This window comes from Cetorhinus maximus, chromosome 2, assembly GCF_964194155.1.
Source record: "Cetorhinus maximus chromosome 2, sCetMax3.hap1.1, whole genome shotgun sequence".
Lineage (NCBI taxonomy): Eukaryota > Metazoa > Chordata > Chondrichthyes > Lamniformes > Cetorhinidae > Cetorhinus > Cetorhinus maximus.
Window position 1 is genome coordinate 38,225,455 of NC_135880.1, and position 20,838 is coordinate 38,246,292.

The 20,838-nt window shown below is 44.7% G+C and overlaps 1 protein-coding gene across 1 annotated transcript in view; it reads right to left on the minus strand.

Moving 5' to 3' along the window:
* Nucleotides 1-20,838, minus strand: part of pde8b (phosphodiesterase 8B) — a 298,830-nt gene that overhangs the window by 67,969 nt on the left and 210,023 nt on the right. Inside the window, exons 9-13 of the mRNA XM_078563415.1 lie at nt 16,559-16,647; nt 13,349-13,403; nt 9,452-9,503; nt 8,243-8,320; nt 7,143-7,216 (exon numbers count right to left, since the gene is read on the minus strand). Coding sequence (XP_078419541.1) covers nt 7,143-7,216; nt 8,243-8,320; nt 9,452-9,503; nt 13,349-13,403; nt 16,559-16,647 — 348 coding nt within the window. The remainder of the gene's footprint in view (nt 1-7,142; nt 7,217-8,242; nt 8,321-9,451; nt 9,504-13,348; nt 13,404-16,558; nt 16,648-20,838) is intronic.

Sequence of the window (20,838 nt, forward strand, 5' to 3'; positions counted from 1 at the left end):
GCAGGTCATGCACAAATTATCTCCCCTTGCTTCTGCAGGCACACCTGGGAAACAGCCAACGGAGTCCATGACCCAAGGCCTCCAATCAAGTCCCAAAGAAACCTCCTTGAAGACCCATCACAGCGCTCACCCACACCCTCCACCAGCACATAGACACACACCTGGGTGGGACCTAGCTTTACAGTAACATCAGGACGACAATCAGGTGAGCACATCTCACTGTCTGTCTGCAGCAGGTGGCGGCAGGGACTTCCCAGGTGTCTGGCACTCAGAGGACTGCTGGAGGCCAGAAATTTGCTGAGTCCGAGTCAGAAGACGAGCCTCTGGATTCGGTCATGTCACAGTTGCAGGAGCTGCAAAGGCAAGCTCGGGAACATCAGGAAGGGATGTCCGCTGCACTCCTCAGATCGCGAAGCACGATGGAGAAGTCCATCTTCCCTCAGGCTGAGGTGATAGCACCAACATGCCAAGGTCAACACTGGTAAGATGGCAACCGTCATGGAGACCTTGGTCCAGGACTTCACTCCTGCACTGCTGCGCAGGCTCAACTCCATTGCTGACGCCATAGTTGGCCTCCAACAGTGTGTACACGAGAGGGTGCAGGGCAGCTCAATCTCACTCCAGCAAGCCCTTCTCCTCAAAGAGTCAGCCAGGGGCCCATGGGCACCCATAGGAAGGAGCATCAGCAGGTGTACCTCCTGGGGCCATCCATCCAGGTGACTCTGGGAGTGTCCAGTCCATCCAAATCCCCTCTTCAGCAGCTCCAGCTCCACAGGCCGAAGAGGGTGCCACTGCCGCACAGCAGGACCCCGAAAGCAGGCCGGAGCCCTACAGGTCTCGGCCCACCAGAGGACATCCACCAAGGTCATCACAGACAGGGCGCAGCAGTCAGCAGGCTGCCTCCACCTCCACTGTGGATGGCCAGGGTGCACCAAGATGCAGCGGCAGGGTTAGGAATGTTAAGAAGAATTAGTTGTACGGCCTGGGCACAGGTGTTAATCACTTGTACATAATGTTCGCTATCGTCAATAAACTCCCAAGAATATCTCCCTGCCTATGGCTCCTTGTTCTGATGAGCAGTGTTCTTGTCACACAGATCTGAAACCTTTCTGTACAAGATAAAGGCAGGTGTCTCAGACCAGGGCCTCTTCCCTGTGCTTTGTGCAGCCTTCAGACCAAAATGATGGTCTGGCCTCACACTCCCTGGACACGTTACAGATGCCTGCACCTCGATGGTGCTTGTAATTGCTGCCAGAATGTAGTGGGCAGGCGTCACAGAGTTCCATCATTCTCTCTGTGCGCTCTCAGTGCCTTTAAGGTGGGGCTGGCCCCCATCTCGTCAGCATCTGTGACCAGTGACGCTGTGCTCCTGAAGGGGTCAGGTACTGAAGGTGGACAAAGGATCAGATGCTTTTAAAGTTTCATGGCTGCGTCTCTATAATATGACCCTGCTCACAAGCTGCCCTCAGCCAGACAGGAGTCAGACATTCACAGAAGCTATGTGAAGATCTATGGCATGTCCTCACTGCATGTCATCATCATCCTCCTGCAATTGAGCTATTATTAGGGCTTCCGCTGTGTCTCCATGACAGGAGCATTATCACAGAGGGTATGTGCATTGCCATAAGCCAGACTGGAGTCAAACGTTCATAGAAGCAATGTGAGGATCTATAGTGTCTCCTCACTGCCTGTCGTCATCATCCTCCACAAATCTAGCAGCTATGAGGGCCTCCCGTGCGCACCTGCCTCATCTGGCCAGTGCGAGGGTCTCACTCCGTCATCATTGCCTTTGAGGACCTCCTCACCCTCATCATCGTCAGCGTCCTCCTCATCGGAGGAGACCTCCAGCTCCTCCTCAGCCAGCTCTTCTCCCCATTGCAGCGCCAGGCTGTGAAGAGCGCGGCAGACGACGACGATGCGTGACGCCCTCTGTGGGCTATATTGCTGGGCTCCACCAGACCGGTCCAGGCACCCGAACCTTATTTTCAGCATCCTGATGGTCTGCTCCAACAAGTTGCGAGTTGCAGCATGAGCCCCGTTATACCTTCACTCTGCTGCAGTCTGAGGCCGCTGCACGGGTGTCATCAGCCACGTGCTCTGCGGGTAGCTTTTGACCCCGAGGAGCCAGCCCTGCAGCTTCTGTGGACCCTGGAAGACTTCAGGGACATGTGACAAAATGAGAATGTAGGAGTCGTGCACACTCCGCGGAAATCTTGCGCAGTCCTGCAGGATGCGTTTGTGGTGGTCGCACACCAGCTGCACATTCAGCGAATGGAATCCCTTGCGGTTGACATAGTTGACTGCATATTGTGACGGAAATCTGAACGCCACGTCAGTGCAGTCGATGGCACCCTGCACCTGTGGGAAACCCCAGATCTGGGCAAATCCAATCGCTCTTGCATCCTGGCTGTCCTAATACCGGGCAAAATGTACAAAGTTGTGTGCCCTCGCAAAGATGGCATCTGTGACCTCATGGATGCATTTGTTGGGGGAGGCTTGTGATGTCCCACAAGGGTCACCTGTGGAGCCCTGAAAGGAGCCATTGGCGTAAAAATTGAGCACTGCTGTAACTTTCACAGCCACTGGCAGTGGATGCCTTCCATGACCCTGTGGCGCCAAATACTGCAGTAGCTGGCAGATGTGAACAACTAGTTCGCTAGATATGTGCAGTCTTCAGCGACACTGGTTTTTGGTCATCTGCAGGAATAAAAGGCTGTGTCTATTGACCCTGGGTCTAGCTAGGCACTGACCAATGACAGCTTGCTATGGCTCTTTGGCAGTGTGTGCATGAGCTGCAGCCGCCCCTTCCTCCAGAGGGCGCTGCTCCTCCCTCTGCCCAGCCAGGTGCCTCAGTCGCTCTCTTCTCTGTTGACTTCACTCTCTGTAAGCCACGAGTCATACAGCTGTGTCACCAGGCTCCATGATCCTGATGTACTCCTCCTGCAGGATGAAAGAGACAGATGTGTGGGTTAGCCTGGGTGTACTAAGAACCTGTCTTGGTTAAGTCTGAATGCCCCTTAACACATCCCAGAGAGTGCTGGCCACCACTTGGATGGCTAGAGTTTAGTGCGCTGCATGACTGCCCAAAATCGCACCCACCTCTGCCCCACTCCACCCAACCGATTGGCGGCAGCTTTGTCCATTGGACTGCATGCTGCCCTCTCAGCTCAGGCGTAGGCATTCTCCTAACAGACTGCACTGTTAGCTTGAACCATGAGGGAGACTGGTCCAAAGCAGGATGATGACATTACAAGGGGCTGTGAACACCTCCACCAGTGACTGCTCCACGTCCAGCTTTAGCAAGGAGAACGTGCCCAGTCATCCAACTGTTCTGCAGTCCACTAAAACGCTCATTATTTTGCAGTCTGTGCCTGAGGGATGAAAAGCTGTGGAGCACTTGGTGGCACTTTGATGCCTCTACGTTGCTCGAGTGGGCAGAGAAGCTACAAGCTCGACTCCAATCATATCAATGTGGCTGCGCCTGAACTGTCTCAGCTGCAGTGGAATGGTCACTTTATACAAGATTTCCCTAATGCGTGGCCGCATCCCTCACCCAACCCCCACCCCTCCACACCCTACATGTGCTTGTGCACTACCTTCAACCGCAGGGCAGCCCTTGCACCATTCCCCCCACCTCCCCCCTCCCACCTCCCACCAACAACGCGCCTCAACCTTGAAGTCCAACAAGCGACCCGGGCAAGCACTCCGCAATGTTACTGTGTACTCACCTCTGAGTTCCCCTCAAAGTGCAGCCCACCAATGCACACATTTTATATGCTGTTGTGAAACACGTTGGTGTGCAATCATGCTGATGTGGGTGGATGATCCAGCAGGGTTTGGCAGGGGATGATTCTGGCCGGTTGGTCTTATAATGATATGTAGATGTATCGCAGTGAAGTTCCCGACATCTGATGGCGGGAAACGCAGCCTGCCAGCAGCAGGTGGAGTGGACGATTGCAAACTGGTTTCATGACGTTGTTTAACAGATTTTTGGCCTTCTAGCCAAATTGTCCGCTCACGCCACCAAACACGCTCGACACCAGCGGGCACAGAAAATCCCGGCCCAAGTATTTTAGCTTTTCCCTTGGGAGGTGCTAACAAATGCTGAGTTGCACCTCTATGGATCCCAGCAGTCCTCTTATACCTTGCTAAAGTCCCTATTCAGCAAGGTACTTAGTATCATAAATGAAACAGCTTAGTGAGAGGCCTTGCAGACCATCATGCATGTGCCAGCTCTTTGGTAGTGCTATTCAATTAGTCACACTTCAGAATTCTTTTCCTTTCATGTATATATCCAATGTCATTTAGAATGTTACTATTGAATTTCCTTCCACCAGCCATTCAAACAGTGCATTCTAGATCATACTAATTTACTCTCAAAAAAAGTCTTATCACTTCTGGTTCTTCTGACCATCACCTTAAATCTGTATCCTTTGGTTACTGACCCTTCTGTCACAGAATTTTCTCCATTTTTACTGTATCAAAATCAGACGTGATTTCGAACACCTTCATCAAGTCGTCTCTTAGGCCAGGATTTTCCTGTCGGCGAGCAGGGGGCAGGGCCCGATCACCGAGGCGTAAAATGACTTGCGGTGACCTCGGGCGGAACTCTGGACATCACCGCGCCCCATTTAAATTTTCATGTAGGCGGGAGCTCAGCAAAATCAGCTGTGCACCCGCCGACCTGTCAATGGTCAGTTGAGGCCATTGACAGAGTCATTTAAGTAAGTAATGGACCTGCCCGCCCAACCTTAAGGTTGGCGGGCAGGCTAGAAGCCCTGGCGGGCATTAGAAAAAGCACGAAACCACATCCACAGGCAGGATGAGGTTTCATGTAGGTTTTTAAAAATTTAATTAAAGTGTTTTTAAAAGTTATGGACATGTCCCAACTCATGTGACAGTGTCACATGAGCGGACATGTCAGGGAATTTTTTTTTCTATTTTTAATATTTTTTACAGTAGAGCCTATCTCCCTGAGGCAGCACATGTGCCAAAGAGTGCACGCTCGGGTTTAGGGAATCCCCCCCCCGCCCACACAAGGAGCGCATAGAGCTTCCGTGCAGACATCATGCTGGACGGGCCTTAATTGGCTTGCCCACGTAAAATGGCAGCACGCCCCCAATTGGGGGTGCTGATCGGAGGCGCGACTCCGTGTGCCCGCTCTTCAACATCCCCCCCAACGGGGGGAAAATTCTGCCCTTAATCTTCTCTGCTGTAAGGAGAAGAACCCCAGCCTCTCCACATAACAGAGGTCCCTCACCCCTTGGAAGGAACTGGAGAGGATAGAATAGATAAAGAGGAGCCACCTGCAAACTTTGAAATTATACCCTATATACCCAAGTCCAGGTCAGTAATATATATCATGATGGGCAGCGTCTGAATACCAACTCTTGGGGACACCACTGTATACTTCCCGCCAGTTTGAAAAACACTCATACACCACTACTGCTTGTTTTCTTTTTTTTAAAAAAACTATAAAATCTGTCCCTTAGCCAATTTTCTATCCACGCCACCATTGTCCCTTTAATTCCTTACAAGTCTATTATGTGGTACCTTATTGAAGGCCTTTTGAAATTTCATGTCTACTTCAACCACACTACCCTTATCAAACCCCTCTGTCACTTCATCAAAGAACACAATCAAGTTAGTCAAACATGATTTTCCTTGTACTCCCCCCTTCACCCTGGTCTCCGATAACCCCACTATGAAGCCTTATTTCAGCTCCCACTAGCGTCCGATCCCACCCCCAGCTCCACCAGGATTGGCAGCCCACTTGATCGCACCCCTCATTAATCAGACTGGCCTCCAGGGGGACAACTGATCAGTGACATTGTCTACGTGCTGTGAAGTTAAAACTCCAATGCGTGTGAGAATCCTGAATTCCGGGTTTCCCATGATGTTCTGATCACCCCACTCCTGGCGAGTCAGATTAGTAAAACTTCTAGCTGAAAGGCTCTAAAAGCCTCCCTATCACTAATGTTAGGTCAACTGGTCTGTAGTTGTTGGGTTTTTCTCTCTCCCCTTTTTTGAAACATGTAGCATTTGCAATCGGCCAGTCTTCCGCCACCACCCCCTTATTTAAGGAGCATCAGAATACACTGCAGTTATTAATTATTTGTAAAACAAAATCATTTTCCATCCATACTTCCCTCAGTAATCTCGGGTGCATTCCAAAGGGACTGGACGACTTTTCTACCTCGAGCACTGCCAACTGTTTGATTATCTCGTCTTTACCTATTTTTATTCTATCCAATATCACTCCTAACTCTTCCTTTACTGCTACATTGGCAACATCCTCTTCTCTAGTGAAGACTAATGCAAAGTGTTCTTTTTTGCTGCTCATTCCCTTTCTTAGATCTCCTCTGTATTTTCTGTATTCAGCTTGAGTCTCTGATGTCTTGTCAGCCTTTTATTTGTCACAAGCCTCCTTTTTCTGTTTCTTTTTAATCTCTTGCCTGTAGGGCCTTCACAGCTGGACATGATCTTTATTTGAGGTCCGCACAGAGATGCATTTTACTGTAGGGGCTTTCTAGATAATGATCATCATCTTACCTTCTTCAGCTTAGGAGCATGGAGACCAACTACGACGATCTGCCTCTGACCCAGTGGAGATCGGGCATCATGGAATCAATTGTTTTAACTTTTAGAAGAGCTTTGAAAACATAGAACCATGAGGTCTACCATGACTCCTATGCCAAGGTATCCATTGTTTATGATCATGCATTTTCCCATCCTTGCATTGTAATACATTAACTTCTCAGGTAACTTTGGTCCATTTTTTGGAAATTGGGTTTTCCAGTTCTAGAAACCATCTTCACCCCACCTTCTTTTCTTTTTATGGAAAATGTGCTAAGCACAAGGGTTTGCTTTAACTATTCCACCCAGCACTAAATGTATTAAATGCGTAAATGTTAATTTGTACTTCCCTTGATTTAACATGCAATTATTTGTTTATGCTATTTGAATGACACGGCATATGAGAATACGGTTGAGAATTTCAAAGACATTCAGAAATGGTTGCTATGTTGGAGTCTATGTTTGGTTTGCAATGTTTGAACTTTTCCACTAAATTCCAAAACAATCCAATGGACACAGTTCATGGAATGGAAATATTACCTTATTGAAAATGCTTGTTAACTCACCTTTGTGATTGGAGCTTCGATTGTCATGGAATGAATCCTTGCCATTGAAGAATGCCGTCGGTTGAATGAACTGCCTGGAGAAATGAGTACCAAAGGAAGGGCTTTCAGATGTCCCACACTGATAACATGCCCAGATTTGACAATGGATCGAGTATTGAGCATTTTGTGGCACAAGATTATGTGATGATTATAGCTTCAAGATAAATTCAATAAAAGTGAACGACATAACATGGGCCTTCAAATAACTCACATCTGCTATATAAATATGAGACCAGCATTCACCAATAAAGATTATCTTCTGTGAAAAAATATTATGCAACAAATCTTTTGATTTTAATCATTCTAATGAAAATAAAATGGGTCATAATTTGCTGTAGCAGGCAATGGTATCTGTTGTTAGTTAGACCTGCCTTTGCATGTATCATTTTAAAAATTGTTGCATGGCAAATTGCTGAAAGTGCGAGATGATAAAGTTACAGTGAGGGAAACAGGGCAAATGTGTATCTCCTTAACCAATCAGATTGAAAAGTTATGAAATATACAGTGCTCAGACTGAGAAGGAAGTGTGAATTAGAGTGGTTGGATTCAATGTCAAATCAAGTACATAAAAAGAAATAAGGAGAGGGACAGGTAGATGGGATAATGAGAAAGGGGACCAGGATAAAGAAAGGAAAAGAAAAAAATAAGATTTTACATTTTTTAATCTGTGAAGGAATGAAGCTCCATGCTTGTAATAGTTAATTTTCAATTTGAAAAAGATGTTTGGCATTAATTAACATTTAACACATTGTTAAAAAGGTATTTACATTTGAAATAACAAGACTTAGCTTCCTATGGCAAAGAGTTCACATCTACCCCACCAATCCAGCAACTACACACCATTCAACACATTTCAATGATGAGACAGGTGCCAAAACGCTATTTTCACAAGGCTAACAGCAGCGTGGCGCAAATTGAACTGTAACATTTGGATATTAGCATTTAAGCATGAAACTACTCCTCACCTGAAGCTGTGTAAATAGTGCTGAGGGCTCTAAGTCTCACTGATATTTTGAGAGCAAATGTTGGCCCGGTAAAAATTGTGAAAACGGTATTCTTACCATCACTTCTTCTTGATGTTATTGATCTGACATCAATGGAACCTTTCCGCCTATCTTTATGTCTTAATGACTGTGAATCTGTGAAGAAAGAACATGATGATAGTCATGCAAGTTTTCTCCTTCCTACGTTACAACAGGCAAGTGTCACAATAGATGCTCTGGTTTGTTATAGCCCAGAATGAGGGTACAGAAGATAGTATGTTGGATGCAAAAGTGGCTGTTATCAACTTAATCAGGGTAAAATGGAACATATTCAAGCTTCAGAGGATTGTACATTGTAGTGGCCTGTGTTCTTTGCTGACAATGGAAGAAATGAACAGCACTAAATAGTAAATAATGTATTTAAAATATATTAGGGTTTAATGATCACATTTACAAATGAAAGTCCTTGATATCCTGTGGATTAATTTAAAGTAAGATTTAATCCCAGCTACCCTTTGCTGCAAAATTTCCCAACTGTCAAAGCACAGCTTTCCTCACTCCTCACTGTGATCTTCAAGTTGGTTACTTTTCCCACACAAAGCAAGGGTCTCAATCAGTGAGCCATGATCTTATAGGAACATAGGAACAGGAGTAGACCATTCAGTCTGTTCCGCATTCAGTGAGATCATGAGTTATCTGCGACCTAACTCCACATACCTGCTTTTGCCCAAAATCCTTTCATTTGTTTTTATTCATCATAGGCATTGCTGGCTAGGCCAGCATTTATTGCCCATCCCTAATTGCCCTTGAGAAGGTGGTGGTGAGCTGCCTTCTTGAACCGCTGCAGTCCATGTGTTGGTAAGTACACCCACTATGCTGTTAGGGAGGGAGTTTCCTTTAATATCTTTGGATAACAAAAATCTATGTATTGATCTATGTAGTGGCCCTGGGATTGGACCAAACATACCCCACCCTCACTGGCGTCAGGAATCAGAGCCACACCAAATCCCAACAGCAATTGCAGCAGGCTCCCTAACTGTCCTGGAGTTCTCCCTACCCAACTGGAAGCCAAACTTGTTTATCAGGCTGACATCGGATGGGGAACCTCTATGGAGAAAAGTTGCACACTTTGGAGGTAAAGGCCCTTAGCATGAGGGGAAATCCAGACTTCTGGGTGGGTTTCCTTCTAAAACTCCACTGCCCCATGTCAATATCCCAGCCTTGACATCAGAAGTGGCCAAACACCAGCACTTAATAAACCAAAAACAAAAGTTTGAATTGTCTCACCTGATTGAGAATTTTCTTCCATATATTTGTCCTCACTGTGCGCATTGTGGATCTAATGGGAAAAATATAATTCAAGATCCAAAAGTAAAAGAAATGAACATCATAAACATGATAGAGTTGTAAGAAATTATAAAACATGTTGTGCTGTAAAATCAGGTTCGCTGATCACACCTTCACAGTATTTTTTATATATCCTAAAGATAAGTGAATAATTTGTCCACAAGTGGGACTTTTATTGAAATGTCATGAAGTAAGGTATTGGGATACTCAAGTGTGGTGGTGGTGGGGTTGGGGGTGGTGGTGAAATCACACAAATCAGTGAATTAATAGTTAACATGCCTATATAAAATTATTTTTTCTTCTATTTAAAAAGTTAAAATAATGACCAAAGGAGTTTCATGCAAATACATTAAGCATACACATATTCATATATGATGGAGGCAGAAGGCCTGGCTAAATGAGTACTTTGTATTGGTGTCCACCAAGGAATAGGGCTCAAATCTTTGGTAAACAAGGGTACTGTATGACGTAAAAACTGTTAAAGAGGAGGAATTAGAAAGGCTGGCAGTGCTTGAAGTGACACCTGGTCAGAATGGGATACATCCTAGGTTCCTGAGGGTAGAAAATGCAGAGGTGTCGGCCACAATCTTCCAAACCTCCTTAGGTATAGGGATAGTGCCAAAGGACTCCAGGATTGCAAGGTCTTGTTAAGTGTTAAAAGATCACTTTTGGAACAGACAGGTAGCACAAGGAATATGCCCTGATGGAGTACACATTATTAAGGAAAACAAGGCAAAATAATGTAACAAAATAAAGGTCAGAAAAGAAAGCCAGCAACTAATAAGGGTCAATATAAAGAGGAAAAATCTGAAAATGCTGCAAATCTACATCAGGCCAGTCAGTGCCTTAAAGAGATAGGTATATGTTTCATCAGAAACATTTAATTTATTGCCCTGTTTCAGATTATGTTTGACCTGCCATGGACTTTGAGCGTTTTCTGATGAAATTTCAGATTTCCAACTTTCACAGTTTTTCTTTTCATCTCAGCTAATTCACCCGGTCTTAGGTTTTTTTTGCTGTTCAGGAGAGAGCAGGAGAGTCCTGCCTACGGTCATTGTCAAATTATTTTTGTGGGCCTCCTCATCAGGCACAGGCTTCTGGCATCACCTGAGCCTGAAGGAAGCCACAGGTATATAAATTTCCACTTTTATTTTGAGTATTATTAGGTCAGAATCTCTAGCTGGGGTTGGCGGGGGGTTGGGGGGGGTCACAAAATAACCTGTGCCACTACCACCCCTGACCCCCCAAGCCTCCATGAGTACAGCCTCCCCCATCGCAACCTACACTGCTAGTGGCTGGCCCAGCTCCGGCCTAACTCTGGCAAACTCCATCTGTCTGTTGGCCCACAGCTCGCTAATTTAAATGAAGCCCGGGCCTCAATGTATCAGGGATTGGCTGGCAGCCAAAAGTTAAATTTGACCTCCTTGAGTCTCCACAGCCTTGAACATTCAAATTTAATTGGAGGAAAACAAACGTCTCAGGATTGATCAGGTGGGGAAGAGCAGCAATTTGTTCATTCGCATACGTAATTACATGCTAATATTCAGAAAGACTCGCCAGAAGGATCTTAAAGAATAAACTATAATAAACAGTACATATTATTGAAAGAATATTTGAAAATGAGTTCAAGGCTGTACCAATCTCATAATTTAGATGGCAGTGTGTAAATCGCTCATGCTGTTTACAATGTCATCTACACACCATCAAGTATGTCCAAGGCTTGTGGGATTTCACTGTTTAATCTGAACAGTATTTAAATTACATTGCGAAGGATTTAATAAATGGTCACATACAATGCTTTTGAACAATCAACCTAAAGATTCAGAAGCTGAACTGCCTCTAATCAGACAAAAATGATTTACATGAACAAATAGAAGCTGTAAGTGCATCAAGAAACCTTGCTTATGAAATACATTGAGTGCAGAACTAATGTGATTTCTTACTTTTCTAGCCAGCAGAGGTTTATATGAATTTTTTCCCCAAGAGCTGCAGCTTTGCTCAAGTGGCAAGCATTCAATCTCAATCTATTCGCATTTTAACTTCAGAATAATTCACATAAAGTTAGTGGGCCGTGGCTAGACACGAACTGCTCCTCTGCGCAATGTATCTTATGCCAACAAAAATATGAGGACATCACAAGTTTCACATCCTCAACTTAGCAGGCAATTGTACAAATAATCAGCTTAACTTCACTGGAAAAGTAAATGGGGGGAGGGTCAAGTATAAAAGAGCTTGAAAATTTCAGTGTATTATTTGTAATGCTCTTATAATAGGATTATGTCAAATTCCTGTGAGCATTATTTTAACAGATTAGGAAGTCTTTATTTTAAATAGGTAATTTGACCTGATCAGAATTGCAACTCTTTTGATTCCCAATCTTGAATTGGCTGACCATAGCCAAGTAGTAGCAGAGGTGCTATAAATAGTCTCAGCACCCTTGGGTTAAGGAGAAGAAAATTAGCAAAGCTTTGCAATCCTGGGCTGGAATTTTACACAGAGGCAGTGTAACACATGGCAATTTTACACACAGCCCCCTGGCTGAAAAGTCAGGGGCATGCCCACCTCCACTCAGCCAGGTCAGTCCCACAGTGATTTATCAACTGTTGGGCCGTTAATTGACTCAAGACGAGACTTCTGCCACCATCTGGGAAGAAGTCCCACCTCTGAGAGTGAATCAAATGGCCGGTGGTTCTCTAGTCTTTGCAACGCCACCAGGAGCGGTGGTAGCCTTTGGGGCCACAGGCATCCCCTAATGAAGAGAACCATGGAGCAGGACCATGGAGCCAAGTAAACACCAGGTTTTGCCAAGGCCAGGCTAGCAGGCCCCAGCGAGGCAGGTTGGGGGGCTGTGTTGAACAGAGTGGGGAGGAGAATACGGTGGGGGTGGTTTAACTACCATGGGGAGAGCATTTGTTGGGCACAGGGTGCCTGAACGGAAGGGTCTCCCCTTCAGCTTGCAAAATGGCCACCAGGTTTTACCAGGAGGGCTTGCCGCATGGCGCGCACACTTCCCATTGCTAGCAAATTGACCATTTAAGGGCCTCAATTGACCCCTTGGCAGGTGGGCCACCCCTGATTTTATGGCCCCCAGCCCCCTGCCTGCCAGCTGCTCCCCGGGGAGGCTGTAAAATTCCACTCCTGATTTCTGTCTATTGATCTCTCGTTCATGTTCACTTGCGTGAAGCGTCAGTGTCTGGCATCTGTAGAGCTAAATGCCATTAAAGAATCAATGCCTTAAGGAGAAGGGGGAGGAAAAGATAATTAACAGAGAAAACTGATTAGAAGAAAAAAAATCTTAAATTTTAGAAGTAGGTCTCTCAATAAAAGAAGATTTTAAGTGGCTGCCAATCCTCCTGCTACCCCTTGTGCCCCCTCTTCCCACATCCTTCCAACCTTTTGCACTGCTTCAGGATTATGAAGAGGGTACATTTCACAGAGATCCAATTACACAATAAGATTCACAGTGACAGAGTTTACAATGATTATGAGTGTGGAGCCAAATGAGTGTAATGGAGAGTTGCATGGGTGAAACTCCAGTTAAAGCTAATTGCTTAGAAATTGAAGAGTGACTGCAACAGCTTCAACAGGGACAGCACTAATTAGGTAAGGCGAGAATGTGAGCTTAATATTGTTTCACTATTTAAACTTCAATTAAAGCCATCTAATTATAAAGACATATATCAGCAATTTTAAATCTAGTAAAATGGAAATTGCAACTATTGTTAACACACCAATAGAACCTCATTAAAATCTGATGGCTTTCATCGGCATCGTAAAGCCTACATACATTAAAAAAAAGCTCTTCAGTGGAAAAGAATGAGGAAAGTAGCATCTTACCTGCTTATTGTTGTCACTGCACAATTTCTTGATGGACACAAAGTGCCTAATTTTCCTATTGACAGTAGACAAAATACAGTTACACCCCTAAGTGAATCAGATGAAGCATTGCCAAGCATTTGATGAGGTCGGAAACAGCGCTTTTTCAGTTTACTTACCCCCAATTATTCAGGCATTCTTTAATGAATCAACGAGGGAGCAAATCCCTAGAATATGTGATCCCCTACCTAACCATTCACACTGTCAGGGCTTTGTATCATTCTATATGTTCCTCAGTCTCTTTTGTCATCATTATGACACGAGAGGGCATTTCAACAGCATTTGGGAAGCCTCTCCTGTCACAGTATAACACATTGTACCCCAACCTAATGTGGATCATTTTGCCACTATAAACCCAATCTTTGGAACGTTTAACGTGTTTCTCTGACCTTGCTTCATTCACTATTTAAATATTGAATTTGGGGTGAACGTCTGTTCGCATCTATGTGCTAATATTATGGACTATAATTTCTAGACTATACTTTCTACATATAAAAAATGTGTTTATCAACACTTTAGCAGTTATAGTTGGAGTTTTATAATTGAGTTAAACTATACAAGGGCTGAACTTCCAAATAACAAAGTTTGTGTACCACTGTACAAAGTGGTCACACCATGCTTCAGCCTGCATTATTTTTATACAGCTATTGGCTACCTTGTTGATTGGAAATTGTGCCTATACTGTGTTACCAGCATAACACCGGATTATTGGTCCAATTCAAACTGCTACCATTTCTCCAGGTTTTACCTAGTGAGAATTTTCAATAGGAAGAATGAAAACGCAAGAAAGTTGAAATACTGCATATTGTTATGTTCCTGGGCCAGGACCCCACCTTTTTGGTAAGATTTGGTTAGAGACCAATAACTTTTTGTTTAAAGTAGACAAAGTTTGAGATTCAAGACACTTGCCAGGAGAACAAGGCCACAAGATTCCATGGGTTTTGAACAAACAAAATTAAACTTTACTTATAAGGTCAGAAAGCTAAAACAATTTATAATATCTATGTTATACTCAAACGTTCAGGGTTAATATGAGGTATATGTGGATTAACAGGCAAACTGTGGTTGAACACACCACACTGTAGAATACATAGCAAATGAGGCCAAGACAGATCCCACGGATTTCTCAGCAACCCACCCAGATGTCACTGTGAGTCAACCAATCTTGTTGAAACTCTGTCGTCCTCACAAGGGACTCCAAACTTTTCAATTTTGAAGATCAAGCCACTGAATTCCCTCAAAGCCGCACCAACTCGACTGCTTCAATGTCTGCACACCTCCCAGTGTTTCAATCTCATCTCCTGAGGCTCTGCTCCCCTGGATTTCTGAGTCTGGATTACAGGCTCTACTTCCTGGTGCAATTTCAGCTCTTTAGTAGCTGGCTAGCTTCGCTGAACTGGCACTGCTCCTGGATTTCACCAAGCTCCAAAATCCCCAGCTACACCAAGCTATAAATGGCTCCATGGCTTCTTCTGAGTCCTAACCCTTTCCAGCATGGAGCCAATGACCTTCTGCCACTTTCTCAGCTCCCCAGGACTTCTCCTGAGCCCTAACTGCACAGAGCCAGCTAACAGCAACATTCTTGCTGCCTGGAGCCAGTTAACAGCAGCACCTTCTCAGGATGGACTTTTTCCCTGCTGCAGCACACTCACTCCCCCAAAGACACAGATAAATTGAAACCCTAGAAGCTCCACCCATCTCCATGATGATGTAGTCTTCCAGGGCTCACTGAATTCTTTTAAATTAATTGTAGCCCTAACTCCCAAAACAAAACAACTCTCAGGCTGTATAGCAGTGTAGATACCTCGTCTCCAATTCTCTATGCGAAGACAACCTGCCATTTTATGATCTTACTGTTCTAGCTGTTAGCCCCTTTAAGTCAACACGGCCCCAACCATTTAAGTGTAAGAGTCTTCAGCTGCTTTAGTAAAATTTCCCATTTTGTACAGCTAACTCCAATCTTGCCAGAACCAAAAACTACCTCCAAAATACCACAATGAACCATGAACTAGGCACTTATAACAATATATGCTTACGTTCCTCCATAAGTTCAGATGACCAACCCTGGTTCAAAGACAAACATAGAAGGACATGCTGGGAGCAGCACCAGGCATACCTGAAAATGAGGTTTTGACCTGGTGAAGCTACATGACAGCACTGCATGTGTGCTAAACAATGGAAGAAGCATACTCTAGACAGAGCTAAGTGAACCCACAACCAACAGATCGAACTAATGTGCTGCAGTGCTGTCATGTCTAGTCTTGAATGGTAGTCGACAATTAAGCAACTAGCAGGGGGAGAAGACTCCAACCTCCTCAATGGTGGCGGAAACCAGAAAGTAGTGCAAAAGACAAGACAGAGCGTCCTCAGCCAGAGGTGCCAAGTGTACAATCTTTCTCAGCCTCTTCCTGAGGTCCCTGTCACCATAGATGTCCGTTTTCAGCCAATTTGATTCTGCAAACGTCATTTGCACTGGATAAAGGAAAAGGTACAGGCCCTGCCAACATCCTGGCCATAGTGCTGAAGACCTCTGCTCCAGGACTAACTTCAAAATGGCTCTGTCAATTTTGCTCCGAGTGTGGTCGGTGATCCGTGCCACTCTTACAAATCAACCCAGCTTCAAGGGTTTGTAATCTATGTCATACTTAATAGCGGAAAACTGAACGTGTCACACACAAACACTTGTACTGATCTTGAGATTAGATTATCACAGCATTGAACGAAGACAAAACACCGATTCTGAATATAGCAGCAAGATGAATTACTTCAATTCTACTGTGAAAATTCTAAATGGTTTTCAATACAATGACCCTGATTCTTCCTTCACTATTACACGTATTTTCCAGCAAGGGTAATGTCCCTGCCACATAGAGGAGAGCAAGATTAAAACTTACTAAGGGAAAGTTTAATATTCCATAACATTTTTTTAGATTAATAATTAGCCATTAGATGAAGAAAGAGTTACAGACTTGGTATCAGGCCTTTGTAAGTTTATCAGTATTTCTACAAGATCCCGTTTTTAATAGAATTGGAATCTTTAAAGGTAAATCCTGGAGCATTCTTGCTGTCTGCTCTATACATATGCCAAGTGACATTAAAACCAGAAGCTGTGTTTACTTTTGTTTCTCTATGTGCTGTCTTGTTTTCCTGGTAGTAAATAGTGATACTTACCCTCCCTGGCCTATCACAGGTGTTATTGTTACATCTTGCTGTATACTATCTCCTGCTTTCTGCCTTGCATAGTAAATTCCTTGCCATTCCTGCAAAACACATCATGGATATTCTGTCAATTTTGGAATATTGGAGGATATCATTTTGTACATCTCTTTGTATGGGTTTCCCACATCACAAATAGCACACAGCATTCTGCAAACTCTTTAGTATTCAGCATCCCATTGTCCAGGTTTAAGTAATCTTTTAATGGTAGCTTCTTATGAGTAACCTGGAATCTATACCATAGTTGTGATATTTGGTAGCTAATCTGATCTACCCTCTTCAGGCATCTGCTCAGGTACTCCCTGTGAGGCAGTGGTCTAATTAAATTGGGAGATCAATTAAAGTTTAACAGAACAAATCAATTGAAAGTGTTTTGTAAATTATGAATTTCATTTCATTTTTAAAAAAACTTGGTGTCACAGTTGCCTAAAGAATTAATGTTGCCAATCAAGCATATGCCCAGATTGAATCCAGCCTATGAGAAGTAGGTTGAGGCCTGGCATGTCCTCAGTGATATTGCTGCATTGCCACCACAGCTTTGTTAGAACTATTTATGCATGTAAACAAGGTGGCCTAGAAAATGGCTGTGTCCATTTTTAGGTGCATGGGGAGCATAGTCCATAGCCCATGAGTAGAGTCTTGTGAAGGCAACACTGATCTCGGCTGCCAGCTGGAGCACCAGTGAGACCCCTGTGTCGGGTCTTTTTGGGAAAGCTTGTTGCATCTTGGGCCGCTCAGGCACTTGACAGGGCAGTGGCAGGCCCTCCCCCGGGGTCAAGGATCCCAGGAGGGGAGGTCCCACCAGCTGAGAGTTGCCAGCCGGTCAGAGGCTGGCAGCTGTTCTGTACACATCAGCGCCACCAGGGAGATGGTGGCTGCTGACAGTACTACACACACCCAAGGCCTTGGTTGAAGCAGGGACCCAAGCACAGTTGAGTGATAGCAGGAAGGGAGTCATGGGAAGGGGGACCTGAAGAAGGGGAGGATGGGAGTCAGCAATGAGGGCAGGGTGTTGGCTCTCAGCGGGCACCAGGTCCCTTGATCTGGCACTGAGTGAATGAGGGACCCCCAAGAGCCCACAAGCAAACACACCAGGGTGGGCTTGGGCCTTCCTGCCCCAGACTAAATCCAGATGGAGGCGGGAAAGTGGCGGGTTCCCCACCTGCCACCCTCCCACCCCACTAAATGCAGCCCCCCGCCACAGGGAAGGGCACAAGATTCTGCCCCATGTGCCTGAATGGTGAGGCCCAAGGTTCTTCAGGTACTGGGCCTCTGGCTTCATTTCAATGCCGTTGGCAAAGTGTCAAATACCCACAGCTCAAGAAGACTCCATGGATGGAGCAGAACTTTAAAGGTCCCTGTTAGCTGGTTTGCAGATGGGAGATCCTATAAAATTCCCTGGATGGCCTTCCTACTCCTCTCCCCTGACCTGTTTGCAATCTTACGCAGGGCAGGCGAGACCTAGGGTGGCCTGCCTGCCCTCCTGCCAATAGAAATTAATTATTGGCTACTTAAGGGTTGCTGCCCAGTAAGCCTCAATTTTAAGGTTGGTGGGAGGTGTTCAGGGGCAGGGGAGAAGCCTGGCAGGTCAGCCTGCTTGGGCCTCGGGCAGGAAGAGGGGGTGGGACGCCTCCCTCAATGGCCTCCTTTCTGTATCGGGCACCCCACTCCGCACTCTGCTCCACCATTGGTGCTCCCTGCACTCCCGGCTTCTCCATCAAGGCACTCACCCCCCCCTCTCCCCACCTCACCCTGGCTTCAGCTGCACTTACTTGGTCCTGGACTCCGGGCCTTAGAATCTGGGAACCCAGATCTGGTCACTGCTGCCACTGGCACTACAGAGGTACCGGCCAATCTGATTGGCCAACAGATCTCTGAGGCAGGACTTCCACCAGCCAATTCACACTCTATGGAGTGGTTAAATGCCTGCGGGGCTGGTATGATCGGCAGTGATGTGTTCACATCTGAACCTTCGGGTGGTACGAGGGGATCCCCAGCATCCAAAAAACACTGCCCCATGTTTGGGCCACTACTGCTGTCACAGTAGACCTCAGCTAAGTGTTGTAAGGGAGTGTTTAGGGGCTTCTTGTGATTGTGAAAGGCACTATATAAATGCAATTTCCTTCCCTCTTCACAGAATTGTTACAGGGCAGAAAGATGCCATTCAGCCCATCATGTATGCACCTCTTTTATCTCAGGTGAAAACCTAAGCCCTGAAATTCCACAGGAGATCCATAACACAGCTTGAGAACACAGCTGAGAAGAGGCCAAAATCATGGAGGTAACACTGAGAGCCAAAGAGGATGGCTTTGGGCTTCTGGAGGCCACTTTGTTTATCTAGATTTTGATATCGGACAACCTTTGGACCAATGCAGAAAGCAGTGAGATATAGATGGGCTGGATGGGGTCTGAGAAGATTGGAGTTAGAGAGGAGAAAGAGAGCATTTTACAGTAACGTAATGCCAAATTCCATTTAATAGGAGAGTCTGAGGGTAGCATAATTGCTTTGGAATTGCATTCCATGATTCTGTCCATTTTTCTGTGAATCTGTGGCCTTGCTTCTAAATGTTGAACAACAAACATTCATGAGCAATGAATGAAAAAGGGCCCTGAGCTGTTGGAAAAATATAACAATTTTCACCCTCTTGCCTGGAAGCAATCATTACACTCACTGTATCAATAAAATGTAACATTTAAGCAAAATTTTAAAATGTGTATATATGAAAACAAACAGTATGACAAGAATGACCAATTAATATGCTTTTGGTTGAGGAAAGAACATTAGATAGGACACCAGGAGATCTTTCTGCTCTCTTCAAATAGAGGTATGTAGGATGCCCCTCAGCCTGGATTATATGCAGCCTTTTACAGAAAATTCAGTCAATTGTTTGGGCAAAGAAGTTTAAATTATCCAACATGAATTAAGCAACAGCAATAATGTGGAAAAGTGGGAAATAGTTGCTTAAATAAATGTAATTAGAATCAAGTGATTTTTGAAGAGGGTTTGAGCCCATATCACAATGACTCAGAAAGAGGAATTATCAAGCTTATATTGTACCTTAAAATGAAATGTTAGCCCCACAGAAATTGAACAATAATTTTTGTGCTTAGATTTATCTTTTTAATGTAATTTCAATCACTTTTAATTCTACTGAATGCAATAGATACTATCTTTACCAAGGGGCAGGGAGGAGAATTTAATTTATGCAGCAAGTTGCTATGATCTGGAATGCACTGCCTGAAAAGGTGGTGGATACAGATTCAAGAGTAACCTTTAAAAGGGAATTGTATGAATACTTGAAGGGGGAAAATGCAGGGCTAAAGGGATAAAGAAGGGGAATGCAACTAATTGAATCGCTCTTTTAAAGAGCCAGCACAAACCTGACAGGCTGAATGGCCTCATTCTGCACTGAAATGATTCTACTCCTAACCCAATGAGTGGCTTCTGGTTTCTGCCGGAAATATTGGCAGGAGAGATAGCACAGCAATAAAGCCAATAACTCCAGATATTCATTGTATTGTGAGGGATACAAGCAAACAGAAATCTAAGGTAATTAAAACTGCTGTTTTGTCAGTTGGTATGTGAATCAGCTGATTAGAAGGAGACAGGGAATAGCAGATCAGAAGCAGAAATGTCCCTAAGTTCCATGTCAGAAAGGACTGAACAAAATGCTGCTCAGTGGAAACCAGCAGTCAATTTGCAGGCTGAGCATGGTCCTTCCAAGGACTAGACTAGGGAACCATAATAAGTTAATAAGAAATAGCCAGCATAGAATTGGAAGGGGGAGATACTCCTGGCCAAACTTTGCATGCGAGGCGAGTGTGCTCATTGAAGGCTTCCTGAAGGCACAGAGCTGCCTCAGGGAGCTGAAGATTTCTAACATTAAAAGTAAAGAGTAAAAATAAATAAGGAGCACATGTCCCCTCATGTGACTCTGTCACATGAGCAGGGACATGTTAAAAATGAGTTTTAAAAATTTTTGTTTTTTTTTAAATCACTGTGTGAAACCTCATCCCGCCCGTGGGTGAGGCTTCGTTGAAAAGGCCGCCTGGCCTACACGTCCGCCCACCAACCGAACGGTATCCACCACCTTTTCGGGCAGTGCATTCCAGATCATAGCAACTTGCTGCATAAATTAAATTCTCCTCTCTGCCCCTGGGTAAAGATAGTTTCTATTGCATTCTGTAGAATTAAAAGTGATTGAAATTACATTAAAAAGATAAATCTAAGCACA